The 17461-nt window shown below is 39.9% G+C and overlaps 3 protein-coding genes across 3 annotated transcripts in view; 1 reads left to right on the forward strand and 2 right to left on the reverse strand.

Moving 5' to 3' along the window:
* The first annotated feature begins 989 nt into the window (after nt 1-989).
* Nucleotides 990-2912, forward strand: msx1a (muscle segment homeobox 1a). Its single transcript, XM_010790326.1, has 2 exons — nt 990-1518; nt 1687-2912. Exons 1-2 carry the CDS (start codon nt 1092-1094, stop codon nt 2097-2099), a joined length of 840 nt encoding a protein of 279 aa, XP_010788628.1. The 5' UTR covers nt 990-1091; the 3' UTR covers nt 2100-2912.
* A 6648-nt stretch (nt 2913-9560) lies between these two features.
* cytl1 (cytokine like 1) lies at nt 9561-11749 on the reverse strand. The gene is made up of 4 exons (XM_010790327.1): nt 11467-11749; nt 11322-11366; nt 10445-10591; nt 9561-10347 (listed from the first exon to the last, which is right to left on the reverse strand). The coding sequence occupies exons 1-4, from the start codon at nt 11611-11613 to the stop codon at nt 10246-10248; spliced, it is 441 nt and encodes a 146-aa protein (XP_010788629.1). The 5' UTR covers nt 11614-11749; the 3' UTR covers nt 9561-10245.
* Nucleotides 11750-11941: 192 nt separating this feature from the next.
* Nucleotides 11942-17461, reverse strand: part of LOC104961958 (limbin) — a 13932-nt gene continuing 8412 nt past the window's right edge. The window contains exons 16-21 of the mRNA XM_010790329.1: nt 16414-16641; nt 16049-16272; nt 15862-15949; nt 15535-15710; nt 13264-13365; nt 11942-13027 (exon numbers count right to left, since the gene is read on the reverse strand). Coding sequence (XP_010788631.1) covers nt 12631-13027; nt 13264-13365; nt 15535-15710; nt 15862-15949; nt 16049-16272; nt 16414-16641 — 1215 coding nt within the window. The 3' untranslated portion in view covers nt 11942-12630. The remainder of the gene's footprint in view (nt 13028-13263; nt 13366-15534; nt 15711-15861; nt 15950-16048; nt 16273-16413; nt 16642-17461) is intronic.

The raw sequence follows: 17461 nt of genomic DNA on the forward strand, positions 1-17461 counted from the left end.
TTTGATCCGAGCGCTGCTGGCGCCTAAAAACAACATAACTTGTCTGCCCATTAGGGAGACTGACAAATCGTGACAGATTGTTTATGCTTGGCAATTAGCGACGCAGACGCTTTCATGAGAACTGACTTCACAGCAAAAAAGGTGAAAAATATATAGGCATTTCAAATAATTTAAATGAGAATATGTTTTTGGTATGAATTCAAAATGTATTTCACCTTGCCCATATATCCAGATTAGCCTATTATTTTCTGCAATGAATACAACAACAACAAAAATCCCCTATTTTTAAGCACTGTGCGTAATGGGGAGGTAAATAGCATACCCAGGTAAATCAATGACAGTCCTGGGTTAGATCTCTCCCTGGCTCCACGGTGCCTCCTCCCCCTTGCCCCCGCGACTCCACATCATTTTTGACTTTAATGGATGTAGTCAAAGGGGGAAAATCGTACTGATCCCTCCCCCAAGCCCGATAATTACGCCTAAATGACTGCGAAGGCCTGTGTGTTTCAATCTGATTAGAGCCCCGCAGCCATCAATAAACAGCGCGCTGCAAGAGGTTCATCACATAAAGAGGCAGCAGTAAACTGTTGTGCAACATTCAAGACTCACTCCAGCCAGATTTAGCACATGGCCAAAAGCAGTCATCATGTGAATAAAGCATGTCAAACTGTTTAGGAAAGAAAAGTTATAAAAGAGCAGAAATAAGAATAGAAATGCCTACTGCTTTTATAAAATGTCAATAACTTAATGGGAGGATAATTATAGGGTATGCATCATTTTTGTGGGATTTAGTCTTAATGAAACCACGGCCCATTAAGAGTGGGTTGTGTTTATGTTCATCTGAAGTTTTTTTTTCTGTTACTATTGTTAACTTCCCCACTGTGATTCTTTCTTTTTTTTTTGAAGTCCAGGTCCAGCCCTTCTCGCCCCTGATTGGCCGCCTCTCTCTCCACGCCTGCCTTATTATATCCCTGCACTCCAATTTGGTCACATAAACATGAGGATACCGTCACCTTAGGGCGCAGCGCAGTAACTTTGCTTAACTCTTTGCACTGTACCCACGAGAGTCAACTAGTGCCATTCGGACCTGTATGGCCCCATCGATCGCCATGTCAGCTTTAACCGCTGCTTTGAAAACCGAAGAGCTTCCCCCCCGCTCAGTGCTCGTCAGCCGGGTCGAGATGCAGACCAGCCTGAGTCCCGTGGAGGAGCCCGTGAAGCCCAAAGTAGCTATTTTGCCCTTCAGCGTCGAGGCGTTGATGGCCGATAGGAAACCCAGCAGAGAGGTGGTATCACCGGATGCCCTGTCCGTTCCCGGGACGTCACATGTGCTGGGGAAGGGCATTAGGATGGGCTCGTTCGGTAGTCTGGATACTCCTGCTTTACCCATGAGCTCCCCGTTTTCGGTGGGCGACATCATGAACATGTCTGACGACGTGTTGATAAAACCCGAGAGCCCGGACAGTAACGAGAGAAATTCATGGCTACAGAGTCCCCGTTTTTCTCCGACGCCTCCACGTAAGTTTGTTGTCAGTGCATGATATAGTTAATAGGCTATCAATATTCAATATGTTTAGGGTTGTGCTTGTGTTTGAACTTTTATAAAATATAATATATTTGTCATTGCGTATTACAATCCATGGTGCTAAATGTTCATGATTTTAATTGTGTTATGTCTATTTACAGGAAGGCTGAGTCCTCCTGCGTGTCCCCTGCGTAAACACAAGACGAACAGAAAGCCCCGGACCCCCTTCACCACGTCCCAGCTGCTGGCTCTGGAGAGGAAGTTCCGGCAGAAGCAGTACCTTTCCATCGCCGAGCGCGCAGAGTTCTCCAGCTCCCTTAACCTGACGGAAACACAGGTGAAAATCTGGTTTCAGAACAGGAGGGCCAAAGCCAAGCGGCTGCAGGAGGCAGAACTTGAAAAATTGAAAATGGCAGCTAAACCTATGCTGCCTCCAGCTTTCGGGATTTCCTTTCCTCTCGGTGCGCACCCCGCGTCCTATGGCTCGCACCCGTTCCACAGGCACTCGCTGCCGGTTTCCCCCATGGGACTGTACGCCGCGCACGTCGGATACAGTATGTACCACCTCGCTTGAAATGGATGAAGGACAAGGGGAAAGTGCAGTGGGACAAAAGGGGGTTTAGACTACTTTCTGAGGGCTCCGAGCAAGAAGAGGGGCCCGAGGACAGGTGACTTTTTACTAAATAAAGAGGCATCCTGGCGGTGAGCTCAGTGTCAAGTCCTGTCAGGGGGCCAAGACCTCCAAACTGACCCCCTTCTGAGGAGCTTGACGTTTATCCCTTCTCTTGACCTCGCCAGTAAGTTCACACACTGCAAAAATAATCCAACTTTATTAGTCACTTAATTTTGAGTCTTAAATCTGTTTTTTGTCAGTTTACTTAATTATAATGCCAATCAATAGATATCTTATTTCAGAAAGTAATCTGAGAGTGAGACCAAATGACTTTAAGGTGGAAATGTTTGCGTTGAAGAAGTGGACAACATTGCAGTAGGTGAAGTGTGGACAGTAAAGTATGGACAGTCTCTGTGCTACAATGTGTGAAAGATAGCCCCATCATACCGTCAGGTAGAAGGGCTATTAAACCAGCTTCTATGAGTAAGTGGGACTCCGCTCAGCATGACATTTTGCCCCAACAAACTTATTTTAGGATTTCCTCAGTGGTCTGCTGTCACACTGCAAAAAAACAAACACTTTCGTATCAATGCGTAATGCTCTTTGGAGAACCCCAGCATTTGTTTTTATAACAACACTGTCTGTTGTTGGAATGATTCCCTTCGGAAGGGATATGTGTACTGTAAAATATTGTATATATTTGAAGAATATCCTCATTTATATTATGAATATATTTGTGACATAACTTAACAATAAATTGTTTATTCTTTTTCATTAAGCATTTGTTCGTTTTGACTGACACTCGCATGGTGGCTTTATATTTTTGCAAACTGCTTATAATATATATATTTTTTTTACAATTTTAGTAGTTTTAGTTGTAGTTTAGTTTATATATATTTTTTATGATTCTATATCTATTTTAGGATCAAGTCTGGGCCTGAGTCTTGTAAAATATTGGACATAGCCTCTTGAGACAAACAATTTCATGGGAAAATATACACAAATGGAATTATATTTACCAGGCCGGTTCAAATCATGTTAAAAAATAGGAATATCAAACAGCACATTTGAAATATTATCCTATTTGAAATGTCATGGAGACTTTTATGGATTTTTTAGGATTTATGTGACCCATGCCATAACAATATTGACAACATAATGTCTTAAATTCAAACCTTTCTGCAGCAGGTATTTCAGCCATGCAGTGCTGATGTGCAGTGTGCATTTAAACTTGTCAAATGTTATTTAAAGGAATGTCTTGCTACAGCTGCTGCCTATTGCTTTGAAACAACTAACCTAGATTTGGTTGGCGCCAGCAGAGTTTAGGGGGTGAAGATGTTGAGGAGGGGGGGCTGACAACCAGTTGTGCTGACTTCAAAACACACCGATAAATATTGAAGATCACTTCTTCTCTGGGCTAAATCGCATGTAAACAATCTACAAGGGTGTTATTATGGAGTGTTTAGGGTGTAAACTGAGCTAGGTGACACCCCATTATGGAGAATATAGGGTGTTACAACCATGTGTACAAGCATATTATCTGGGGCACATAAAGAAAAGATTTCCTCCTTCAGATGAGTCATTTTCTGCCATCAGGAAGACTTAAACGACAAAACAGGGATAGGGAGACAATTACAGACATGCACTCCACCACGGCAGTTTTAAAATGCTTTCTCTCGAGTTCTGTGCCATTCAGGCAGGGGTTAAATTGGAGTAAAATAATTGCTGTAATGAGCAAAGGCAATCTGCCGCAGACGGAGGCCGGCTCCAGCGAGGCTGTAGCTCCAGGCAAGGCGGAACTTTTATCATTCCTAAAATGTCAACGGGGGACTGGGACGGGCAACACTCCTGACTCTGCTGTGATTTCCTCTGCGCTGACACGCTGCTGTCCTGCAGTCAGGGCTGGGAGTTAGACATTTACTCAAAGATTGTACTTAGAAGAACATAGTATGTCAAAAAAGTACTCGAGTATTTCCATTTTATGATTTTTTTTTTACTACACTACAATTATCTAACACTCGGTTGGTTCCTTTTCAATAACAATAAACACACGATGTGCATTAAGATATGATGCAGTAATTTATTATAATCCACATCGTTTAATAGGTATCTTAAATTGGATGACAAACTATAAGATTACAATGCTTTTACAGTGATATAAAAAAAGTCACAATAACATAGTTCAGTGAAAATAAATGTTCTCTGTAATGACTTTTTCTTTTGATAGATTAAATATAACATACTTAGCTCATAGTTACATAAATAACATTTTGAATTCAATTTAATATTTCTACTTTTACTTAAGGGTCTGGGTACCTTTTCCACAACTGCTCTGATAGTGTAATTTAATCTTTTTTTCCTTTTTTTTTTTCTTTTTTTTTAATATAACACGGTATTAAATTAAATTGAGAGTGCATTTTCCTCTCACAATCTCCGCTCCTCTATGTCTAGGAAGCATGAATTAATACATAATCCCTAACAATGCGTTTAAATCACATGGATGGACGCACTATCTGAAAAGAAGAGAAACTTGACACAAAAGAGCCAAAGGGGATCTGTCTATTCTTTCAACTCTTTCTTTCTTTTGTCTGCCACCCTCAATCTCGCCAGGACTTCAACAGAAAACAAAACTCACTTGTTTATATCATCCAAAAGATCACACGACGCTGTTTGACTCTGTAGTTAAAAGCCCTTGATCCCAAATAAAAGGGAAAATGGGCTATTAGAAGTCTGCTCTGCAGCTCGGATACATGGTTATTAAGGCAGAGGATTTAGGGGATGTTTAATCGACATTTAACCTTTATTATCCTGTTTTTCTCCATAAGATGTAGGCCTAAAGAGGACACGAAATTAGACTTTACGAGACAAATGATTAGCCTATAGGTTATTCAAGAAAATATAGCCATTTTTTTTTTAAATCTCTGAATATTTTTAAACAAACATTGTTTAGAAAAACTTGTATTGTTTAGCAAAACGTAAATTGTGAAGACCCATAATGTGATTTTTTTTCTGTTGAAATCGGTTTCCCTAAAAAAAACAATTTGCACAAATATATATTTAAATATTAACATAAACAAGTAGAGGATTTAACCTTTATGCTACTTGATCATTAATTACGTTTTATACTAAAAATAATATAGTTTTACCATAATGATTTGAAACCAGTTAATGTAATGAAGACAAATAGAAATGTAACGCTATTTGTTCTGCATTGGTTATTATCGGTAGCATTTTGTAATTTAATACAAAATATTAGACACAATATTGTCAGTTTTATAGGGTAATGAATCGAATATTTACCAAACAAGTGCATTATTATAATATGAAATGCGGAGGAAAGATGAATTCACATAATTTTCAAGACAAAATCCTTTGAATACACAAGTTATTTTTTCTTGTTTCCAGATACCACACTACCACCTTCTGTTCGGAGTTGGAGTAGCCCTAAATAAAAACAATCTTTTTCGTTTCGAAAAACAAGTTTAAAGCTGGAAAATATACATTGAAAAAAAAATACCGCCCTTTAATCTACTCAACTAAATATTAATTTAATCCAGCTAAACCTAAATTAATAACATTAATATCCCTCAGCAAACATTGGATTTAGGCATCATGTTTAATTTAGGAAAATCCGAACAGTGAGTGAACAAACCAAATCAATAATAATTGTTTTAAAATAAGAAAATTATTATTCGCAATGATCATTTGCAGCAACAAAAAAAACGTAGGCTACTTTTTATGAGCAGCCGCCGAAACGAACTTGTTAAGATGCTGTGATTTCCCCTTCAGTCTCATGATGAGATTTAATCTGTTCTCGTTTTAAAGGGCAAATAAAAGTTACATTTCGCCATTAATTATTCGTCAGACTCTGATTCATAATAGAGTAGGAGGAGGAATGGTTAATATTTCCATTCAAAATACAAGTAGGCCTACTACAACTAATATAATGGACAACCAACCTGAACGCACAGTCACGTGTTTGCTCTGCATCACATTATGCGACGGACTCATGCAGCAAGAATGTTATAAATCAATGTTCACTAACCAGCAGAGATATCATCACCAGTCTCCTGCGGCGGCGTGTATCAAAAGGACATAATGTCAACCTCCTGCAGAAACCAGATGTTCTTACAGAAATATTATAGAAAGGTAATATATAGAAAAACAAAAGGAATGCAAGTTCAGACTGTCATGGACAAAGTCAAATTAAGAATATAGGAAATAAGATTTGGTTGAACTTTTTTGTTTGGCCGCATATCAAGGGGATGAACGTTTTAACAATATATTGAGTTATAAACACTGCTTATACCATTTATCACTACTTACCTGATGTGTTGATCAGCATGAGTCACTCTGTAATAGCAACCTACAAGTAGAGCTTACATTTTAAAATGACTCATCATAAACCTCTTCATTGTGTGCTTGTAAGTCCTGCAATATCCTCTAGGGGGCAGGGGTGTCATGGTTGATTTGGATTCATTTGAGAATTTGGCCACTGACAATATTGACTTCTGATATATCAATAAGGTAATCTCCCATTGATCATAACTGACGTTTGATGAACTTGTTAGACCTTTGCTATCAGAATTCCTCCACTGACCCTTCATTAAACACCTCAGTGTGCAAACCAATGGAACAGTTGAGCGTTTATTTAGTAGGCCTGGCTCTCAGGAGGGGAAGCTTTGTTCTAATATGTGAGAGTTTAGGACCTCAACCAAATTTGCTCAGCAGCGTAATTACAAATGCGTGCCAAAAATCTATTGGAAATTAAAGTGGGAAAAACATTTTCTTATGTGGACTAATGAGGCAACATTTCTCTTAAGATGCAATAAAAGTGCTAAATGATGGAAAATTGCCTGGAAAGCCACATAAACAAAATTGCATAACCAATGCTTTAATGTAAATGGGGTTCTGATCTGTCCTTTACAAGGTAATTTATTTCACCAAAGCAGAGAATGATTGCTGTCACCCTTCGGCTAAGTTGTTGTTGTTTTTATTGTGCAGCATTTTTGGTGCTGTGTCCCAGAACATTATGCTTTGTTAAATTACCTGACCGCCTGCGGTCTTAATGTTCTGTTCTCGTTTCGCCTTAATGAACAAAATAAAGTGGATTCTCCAGCCCTCTAATGATGATCAATAAGCACCGTAATTAAGCTTTATAAGCCCACTGTGGGCTGATTTCTTAACAAGCCACATGCTGCTGAGCTCACTAACATTCCTGTTTTTGTTGGGGTTAGTTCATTAACATTGAGCGGTTCAGACCTGATAGTTTAGAACTGCAACAACTTGATTCTTGGCTCAGGATATGTTCTTGAAACATGGGTTTCAAATTAAACTGCTGGCTGTTAAATGATTATAAACTATAGTTAGTATGTGTTGTCAGATTTAAATAATCTTCTGGACAGGACTGATGGAGCTGTGAGAGTTTTTTTAGTACCAGTTTTGATCCAGTTTTCTGCCATTATTGTGATATTAGAACAATACAATATTGTGCAATTAGAAATACAGGTTTGCTGCTTCAAATACCGCAACATTATTACAATTTTGAGGGTCTGTCATTCATGTCCTTGTCTATTTAATAAAACGTATATATATATTTTGTTTTAGTGCATTTGGTTCTCCTAATAAAAATACTGTTAATTAGTTCTCATCACAGCAGGCTATACTTTGAACCTTTTCAACAAAATGGCTTCAGATTTCATTCTTTTTTGACATGTTTTTTGCTGCGTCTCACCTATAAAATCTGGAAATTAAAATCTCTGAATTGATATTAATTACAGAATCAAACACAAAGAGAGAAACATCTTCAGTCTGTCAGGGTCACCTACAGTTTATTGTACTGATTTATCAGCAGCATAAAATAGTAGAAATATATTCTTGTCTGATGTGGCAACATGAAACTAAAACAAATAGCACCACCTTGTGACAGATCAAGGCACTGTCATACACCGTGTGAGGATAAACATTCAGTATCTAAATGGATGACCTTTACATGGATGGCCTCTTATTCCTGAAGTGCCTGATGAGCCTCATCCAGGAACACTGCAGATCCTGGTTTTATGTTAACAACCCTAAAGATGACAGAGCATTTCAACTGTGCCCAGCAGGTTTTCAGCATTCTTGCATCCTGCACAATGCAACACTATGTAATCTTGCATATGTAGCAGGCTGCAGGCCTAACACATGAAAAAGAAATGGCACAACAGCTACAGTGTATGGGCAATTTGGGGAATGGGCAAATTAACAGTATATTGCTGCATTTCTGAAATGCAGAATATGTTGACAAAACCAAGGAAAGCAAGACCAAGGACAGCAAAGCAACGCACATTAAAGCAAAGAATAGCAAAGCGACGAACAGCCATGCAACAAACAGCAAAGCAGCAAACAGCAAAGAAACAAACGGCAAAGCGATGAATAGCAAAGCAGCACCAGAACCTTTGGCTGCTTATTGGATAGATGTCTCAGCAAATTGCAAACATGCATTTTATTCACGTAGACAATCTATCAAATAAAGAACTAATGTCTGCCATCAGAAAGGCAATTTTAAAGACAAATCACACACACAAACACATATATTCTGCATTTGATTTTTTTCTTTCAATAAATCAAATGCTGGCAGGCAGTCAAGTTATGATTTAAAGTATTTTAATAAACTGTCGACGTAAAGACACTGGAGATATCAGGGAAGCCTATTCAGCCAACAACTCATAGCATTTCTCAGCAATAAGGTTTTGACCAAAAGAAAATCTGGTTTATTGTTCAGGATAGACTTCATATAACAAAAAATGCAGTAATCCAAAATGATAAACCACTGCGCTGACATGAGGGGTTACAAAAAAAACACCGTAAATATGAGGTCAAAGTTCTCAGTCTGTGATGGGTAAGAGCAACTTTTGTTACATAATTAAGGTCTAAAAAGCTTTAAAGATCGAGCAAATGATTTTCTGCATGCAAATTACACAGTCTGACCATCAGAGGGCATCAGAGTCCATACATTATATCAGAAACAAGAATTCCCAAACTCAGCATGTCATAACACTGTTGTCAAAATAATGGCAACTACTCTGTTATGTGTGTGAGTGGGAACTGTGGTTTGTGTGAAAACCACACAGCTTCACTTATAGTTCATCAATCACATTTTAAAAACACAACAGCCAGTTACTTGTGTTTGACCCGGAATAAGATTCCTGGAAATGCAACTGTCTTTTCGTCCAGTGGTGTCAAGACTTCATAAATTGCATCAGTTAATCAAATGCAGTGAAAATCAGAGCATCAGTCAAAATACAAAATAACTCTCCTGTGTAAAAAAAAAACAACAACTAGAAAAAGGAGATCCTGTGGATTCACAGACCTCATATATTTTGTTCCAGGAATCAGTCGGCAAACATTGTGGGAATAACTTCAAAGAATATAACAAGCAAAGGCTGTTAGATTAAAGAGACGTTTTATTACAAAATGAGAAACACATATATACTGTGTAAATAAAAACAGGCATGTTTCTAATATTTCCATGACAGTGGGGGCTCTATATGTTCTACCCATTCTGCTTAAATCCAAGTACATTTTCTTCAGTTTAAGTACAAACAGCAGCACTGTAGTTACTTCTTTGGTATAAAAAAGTTTCTATATGTGCTTCTTAGTGTGCCAAAGCCATGCTTATGACATCTATTTCTATGTCACATTCTCAACCACCATGTTCAAATCAGCAAATGTTTACAAAATGCTGTACAATGCTCCTCTAAGACAGGTTGGTGAGACCAAGGGTTATGGCAACACAGCATTTCTTTCTTAATGACACTTGAACCTTTGATCAGCCTTGGTAAGTAAGCAGCTGTAAAGCCCTGGCTCAAAAGCATCTCTTATTGGTTTATTATTTTAAGGTTTTCATCGGCATGGTTGGCATTCAGCAAATTTCCTGTGGAAAGTCCTGCACTCCTTGCTGGAATGCAGCCACACATGTCCACTAACATGGGTCTGCAGCTACGAGCCAACTAGGTACGGCGTGAAACAGCACGGAATGTATTGTTAATGATGCATGTGGGCTGCAGTGTGTATTGTACATGTGTTATTATATTGCTGAGGTGTTTTTAGGAATGTAACATACTGCTCAACTCTCCTCCTGCAGTAGCAGCAGCCGGTCCTCTGCATAGTAAGGGCGACTGTGTCCAGTGTCAATACCCTCACAGTCATCTGTGAAAAACACCAAGTCCTGCCAACAAAATGAAAACATGAGATCTAGACACTCAGGTCTGGGAACAAAGAATGTTAAGGTCAAAAATACTGCAGGGCGCTTCAGATGCTCTCACCCGCCAACAGATTCTGGTGATGATGTTGTACAAGCTCTCGATTTTACGTTTCAGCAGAGCCATCCTGGGACGATCTCTGCAGTATGGGTTTGGATGGTTCAGCACCACGTAGAGAAAATCACGAAGCTTGGTTGTGATGCATGAGTTCTAGAAAGATAAACCAGCAGTTTAATAACAAACAGTGCTCTCTTCGGCTACAGACACATCTTCTAGTGAATCATTTTTACATTACCCTTATCAGAGCTTTAGGTTTTGCACAACAGACCGTACACTTTTTTGTAAAGGGTTTTATAAACCTAAACATGCAAACAAAGGGCCAAGGATCCATATCAGATAGCATCTTGTCAGGGCTCCAACTAACGATTATTTTTACAATAATAATAATGAAATATTATTCAAAATTGTCCCAGTAAAAGTTAACTGAGATGGTTTTAAACATTATGTCTGTCCAATACCCACACACTGTATATTCACGTTATAGGCCACATGATATGAATCTAAGAAAGAAAATGTAATATCTATATTTGAGTGCTTGAGAAAAACATTTTTTGGCCATTTTTTAATAACAAATGACTTGGGTGATTAATCGATTATCAGAAAGGTTAATGATTAGTTGTCTTTTATATTGACTAATATATTAGTCGACTAACCGAACGTTGCAGATCTACCTTGAATGCAATTAGCACCTTGCACACTGTGGCAGCTACAGCTCTTATCTCACCGGGATTGTGTCACCCACCCTGTTGACTATGTATTAAATGTTTTAATACAAAACAAATGTCAAGCAAACAACTCGGTTTCATACGAACCCCTTTAACCCTCCATGTGTCCCAACCATAGGTCCCGACACCACATCACAACATTGTTTATAACTTACGTGCACATCAATGAAGATCGTGGGTAGAATCTCAGCACACGTTTTCTGCAACCCAACAAACAGGATCATTATTGATGATATACATAACACGTGACGTCCTACCAGTCTGCAAAGCCTCGTCTGCAGAATGTGTCAAATCTCCTACCGTGCGATGGAACGTGTGAATCTTATCCAGCAGGGTCATGACTTCTTTGCCGAGGCCGAGCGCTCGGGAGTAGCAGGTCGGCGGCGCGCACTCCGTCAGCCACACCGAGCTGAAGAAACACACGAGGGTGGCGAGTCCCAGCCTCATGTCGGATGATAACACTGCTGCTGCTGCTGTAAACTGTGTCACAGGGAACCGGTTTTCAAATAGTCAAGAGGAGGACCTGCAGCAGTTTTAAGGATGGAGTGGTGGAGGGAAAAAAAGCGATGGACGATGACGCGCAGCGGGAGTGAGGAAAACATTTGGGGGTCTGCTGTGTTCATGCACGCTCCAAATACCACGGATGGTTGAGTCTCTCCTGCTGATAAACAGCCACAAATTCACTAGAATCACGATATTAATGACAGCTTATAATAATCACTTAGGGTCAACAACATGTCAAAAATAAAGGATGGATCTCCAGCCTTGATTTGTGTTGTAAAGGTCATTAAGAGGAAGATACACGTGTTTATTTAGAAAAAAATACATTGACGCTGATGCACATGAAATAACTTGGAATTTGGATACATTTAATTATTCTGTACATCTTGAATCAAGGCATACAATTCTCACTTCAAACCAGAAAAAGTGTCTGATATCTGGAGTTTTGAACATCAATAAAAACACTTTTTAATGTGAATACAGTACACATTAATGAAAACACATTTGTATACTGTAACCTTTTCAGTAAAAAGAGTCCAAACTTTTGTGGACAATTTAAAAGATGTACATTCAAGAGACAATTGTAACCTGTATACAAACATAATGTAAAATCCAGAAGGGTACTTTGGCAAAGCAGAAATACACCTATTGGCAAATCCCTTCCAAAATGTTATAGGTTTTTCCTCAGCACATGCTACAAGCGGCCATCAAGTTTCGTTAACATTTGGGCAGCAGATTTATCATCATCCTGCTGCCAGTAAAAAACTAAAAACACAACTTCTTTGGCTGAGGTAATAATAAACTGTTCAACCACAACCACCATGCAACGGACATTTCTAAAAAGGCACAGAGAAAGTTTAGCTAAACAGCACAACTATTGATTTATTTGAGATGTCAGCATTATATACCATGATATAGTACCATCATCATAGAAAATCTTGTGGACGACAATGTTTTTCAGACTCAAGGTAGTTGTGTCGGAGCCACAGAGCCTTTCTTCAGATTGAGAAAGTTCCTTTTCTTTTTTCTTTTAGGAGCCCCTACGATGTCACATGGTTCAGGCGGGTCCCTGAACACAAACAGCCTCTCTCCTGTAGCGTGGACGCCCAGCACTGAGCTGGCAGACGCTGGCATCATGTCTTCCTCTGCTGTGCTTTGTAATGTTTCTTTTGCAGTGTCATTTAGCGGCTTACTAACTGTGTTTTCAGTCACGGTTGATTTATCAATTGGACGTTGTGCTTTAGTACGAGTGTCCTCCTTTCCTTCCTCTCCAACCAGCAGTGGTGCAACATCTCTTGGAGCCAGGAGAGGAGATCTGGGGAGCAGTTTTTCCATCAAACGTTGCCTCTTTTCCAGGAGTCTGTGAACATTTGGAGCACAAAGGAGCTGTTGTGAGTGGGAGTGTTGAAGTGCTTACCTCATCCATGTGGTCACTGCAGCACAGCCATGTAACTGAGCGAAGGCACATGATACATCAATAAAGGATATTTTATGATGTGGCTGATCACTGAACTAAAAAATGAGTCCTAATGATGTTGTTAAATAAAGTCTTTATATAACAGCTCGTTGCAAAACATAGACATGAGGTGAACTCACCTCTCTCTTTCCACAGTGCAGCTTGGCATAGTTGGCATATTTGTATGCACCACTTCTTCCCTCAGTTTGACAGGGAGAACTCTGTTCACCCCCCCGGCACACCTGGTCAAGAAGTCATCAATATATTATAAAACCCGTAACTGCGATACGATCTCTGCAGACAATGTTGGGCTTTGATAAGAAATTCTGATACGGTGTAATAACTTCTTATTGGCTTGAAAGGGAGAGCTCTGTGATCTTTTCCATTAAATTAAAAGATAACATATTTACCTCTTTCATAGTAGGGTACATCATGTGAAGCCTGTCAAATTATTTAATAAGCACGGATCATTCCAACTGTAAAGTGTCACAAGGCCATTCTTCATTAGAGGATTTAATATTGCAGATTGAATCCAAAAAGAGGTAAACAGCGAATCATAATGCATTAGCATTTCTGTGAAATTCTAGTACTGGCTGTAAAAGTACAGCATCTATCACCGGATTACAATGCTCATTAAAGCATTACATTACATGTTACTTGTTAGACGCTTTTATCCAAAGCCACTTATATACTCAGTACTGTGGACAATCCCCACAGGAGCAATTTGGGGTGAAGTGTCTCAGGGACACAACGACATGCTGACTGCAGTGGGGTTTGAACCTGTGACCCCCTGATCCGAACACCAACGCACTAGTCCACTATGCCACACGCCACCCTAGCAACATTGATAAGTACATTTTTAGTCATCAATCGAGCTAATAGAGGACAATCCAATGATGATATGGTTTTGGTGTTTGACTAGATGCTGCAGACAAACATCTGAAAGCACTGACACATTTTAAATGATTGTGATGGGTCATTTGGGAGTTATTACTTTTATGTAAAAAATGTGCTTGGTAAAGTTGAACAAGTACGGCCATAGCAAGACAGATATGCCAGCCATTTGAATGGGGGAGCTTATTGGGGATAGATGTTGAGTCAAAGGAAATAAAAAAGGGAGAAGGTTGTGTTTCTGCAGAAACAGACACATAGCGGTTTCCCTGTTTCCCATTAGCAGGATTTAAAACAGTTGTAAAGAACCATTCAACTCTATGCTGCCAACAAAAAGCAGATACAAAAGACCTATTGTTCATCCTCTTGTCCTTTGGCCAGACCACTCCGACCCTCATGCATGAGACATTACTCATCAGAAAAGTAATCTAAACGCAGCGGAGGCCGACATTAGTGAATCAGGAAGACAGTTATATTGAATGATGAGTTTAATCATTTATCTCAACAATGTTGGATCAGAGAAAGTGACCCTTGCTGATCAGTTTTCACATTTCAAACAATGCTTAGAGATGGGTTGGTTCCGGCCAGCTGTGTTTGAACGCTGCTTTTATTTCATAACTGACTTCACTCACATGTTTTTCTAAACCACAGAATTGGAATCTCTGAGACTATGGTTGTGTACTTATGGAAAAGGGGTATTCACTATTGTTGGAACTATTTGATTCAATGTATTCTATTCTTTTTTCCCTGTAAAAAGGAGGGGGGAGGAGAAAACACATCATGGAGTAGTGCAAGCTTTACACACATTAGTTTGTGACTAAACTCTGTTTGCAAGCCGAGTAGAGCCAGAAAGACTTTTGTCTGATGCTGGGTAATCTTTATTCAATCTTAGATCTCCCTCACTCCTCCCAAACAGAGTTGAATCTCACTCAATCGTCCCACCCAGCTCCCTTGCAGTCATGATGGCCCCCAAGATAACCAAAAAAGGGATTTATCCTTCTCACATCCTGCCTAACTTTAGTATCATAACATACTGGGAAAGAAATTAATGGGCCGATGCTTCGGTTCAAAATGAAACCACGCTTTTGAATGGATGTCAGATTTTGAGCAATCAAAGGCCAAAATGCATCCCTTCAAAAGAATAGATTGGGCTTGTTTTTAGCCTGTATGGAAATGCCTTTTGCTTCGGAAGCAGTTTGTTGATCACTTTGGCTGGTTAAAGGTAGTGAGAAGTCAGACGACGACAATATAAAACAGCTAATAAAATATTGTTTAAAAAAAATGGTGGATCACAATTATAAATAAGCCCATACAATATTTTAAGCCCCAGTAATATCCAAGATTTGCGGTGGACAGACACATTTCATTCACACGATCAACACAACTTCTCCCCTAAGGCTTAATAACTATCAACTGTCATTCACATCTCATCAAGTCAAGCACATTAACCCTAGTTGACCCTGCGCAATATAAATGAGCAGAATGTTTGCCAGTAGACAGATCCTTGACCTGTTCCTTACCCCGAGTGCTCCTGCTCTGCAGAAGATGAGCCCGGGTGCTGTTTGGGGCAGAGGGCGTCGGTGATGGAGAGGAGTTCGCTCTCAGGCAGGGTGGGCAGGAGGAGGCGCAGGGCCTCCAGGAGAACCTCCGCAGACACCTGACTCTGCCGAACCAGCCCCGACGCAAACTCCAGATCCTGAGAGGAAGAGGAGCATGGCACAGAGCCACAGTAAATACCCTTTCCCCTCTCCTTCCTTTGACCTGCACACAGAAGTTAGTGTATCCCTGGGTTTTTCCATGCTGTTGATTTTGTTGTTGCATATAACATTGGCAAAATAAATTCAGACCTGATCACAGTTTGCATAAAGTCTCCTGAGCTCCATTTGCTCTTTTAAATCTTCCATGGCTTGGTTGTTGCCAGTCATTTCCTGCAATCTGAAATCACCAGAGAGTTTCAACACTGAGAATTAACCGCCTGTGTCAACCCACGAAATTCCTTATTTCTCCTGAGATTACTCTGACATGACAGCTCACCTCTCAGCCAACAGCGCGAGGACCTGATCGCTTTTGTACAGCGCCCCCTGGAGGATGAACGTCATCCTGCAATCCCGCTGCACTTGAAACATTCTCTCCTCCTCACTTTCCCCCTCTCCCTCATCAGGGTCTTCTCTCTGCGTTGGGACTCTGGAGGGAGACATTTGCAGGCCGTCCAGCACCTTTACTTCCTTTTGAAGCTGCTGTTCTGCTTCCTCCAGGCCCTGTAGCAAGGGTCAAATTACACTAATTAAGATCTATAATGAGAACGTTACAGTCTCAGATGAAACATTCATTTGAACCCTTTTACATCTCCATGAGCGTCCCACCCAAGATGCAATGCTTCACCACAGAGGTTGACTTGCCATGCAGTGGTTGTTTATACTCTGGGCCATGTCTTGTCTCTCCAGGCTCTTCCTGTCTCTGAGCTGCTGTATCAGCAGGCTGTGCAGAGTGAGCATTGCTCTGGAGGTTTCCAGGACCTTGGTCCTCCGCTCAGCCTTCTGGTAGTGGATGGTAGCCATCTGCATCGCCAAGCTGTCGCCCTGAGAGCGCAGGTCATCCTCTCTCTCTTTACGCATCTCCTCCGTCACCTGGCAAAATGAGAATGAATGTATTTCAGTCATCTGTTATAAACTTACCACCCACCTTGTGTGCAGGATAGGCATATAGGATCAACACAGACTGTCATTAACTTGAAGGAACAGATTTGCTGCTACAAATTATCTTAGGGTTTATTATTGTTTAAAGCCAAGTAGTTTATTTTAGGTGACATTAGGCAGAAATGACTGATGAACCTGTTCTTGGAGACAATTCAGAGATACATTTTGAAGGCATTTTTTATCATCTGTTCTACAAATGGAGGTGTGTTTGCAAGTCCCTTCGGATGGTAAAAGCCTGATTAAACTGCTGAATATACTAAATCAGAAGTTTCTATTTCTACAGCCGTCACTACAAAGCAACCCAAAAAGAAAGATGGCTTTATACTTGTCAAAAGAATAAATCTGACAAGAATATTTTTCTAATAATTTAGCGTCCTGCTAACCGTGACCAAAGATTTGCGACCAATATTGTAGCTAGCTAGAGCCTCTTATCACAGCATGTTATTATTCTCATAGAATCGCCTCAATATCAAAGCATCGTGATCACAATCTTGATATGGATGATGTTTAAAATAAATGACTAGTACAGGTTATTGTATAAAGAAAGCGAACTGGCGATGCCAGTCAGGTAGGCGGAGCTTAAGAACGACAGAAAGTTGAGGGAGGAGACCTGCATGATGAATGTTGTATTTCTTTTGGCAGAATTTTTTCCTTTTTACAGGAACTACCCACCCTGGGGTACCTCTTTAACTTTAATATGCTGAAATGTTATTATACATTTTCTTGACCAATAATGGCACCAATAACCCCC

Source organism: Notothenia coriiceps, unplaced genomic scaffold (genome assembly GCF_000735185.1).
Source record: "Notothenia coriiceps isolate Sejong01 unplaced genomic scaffold, NC01 NC01_scaffold00034092, whole genome shotgun sequence".
NCBI classification, from domain to species: Eukaryota; Metazoa; Chordata; class Actinopteri; order Perciformes; family Nototheniidae; genus Notothenia; species Notothenia coriiceps.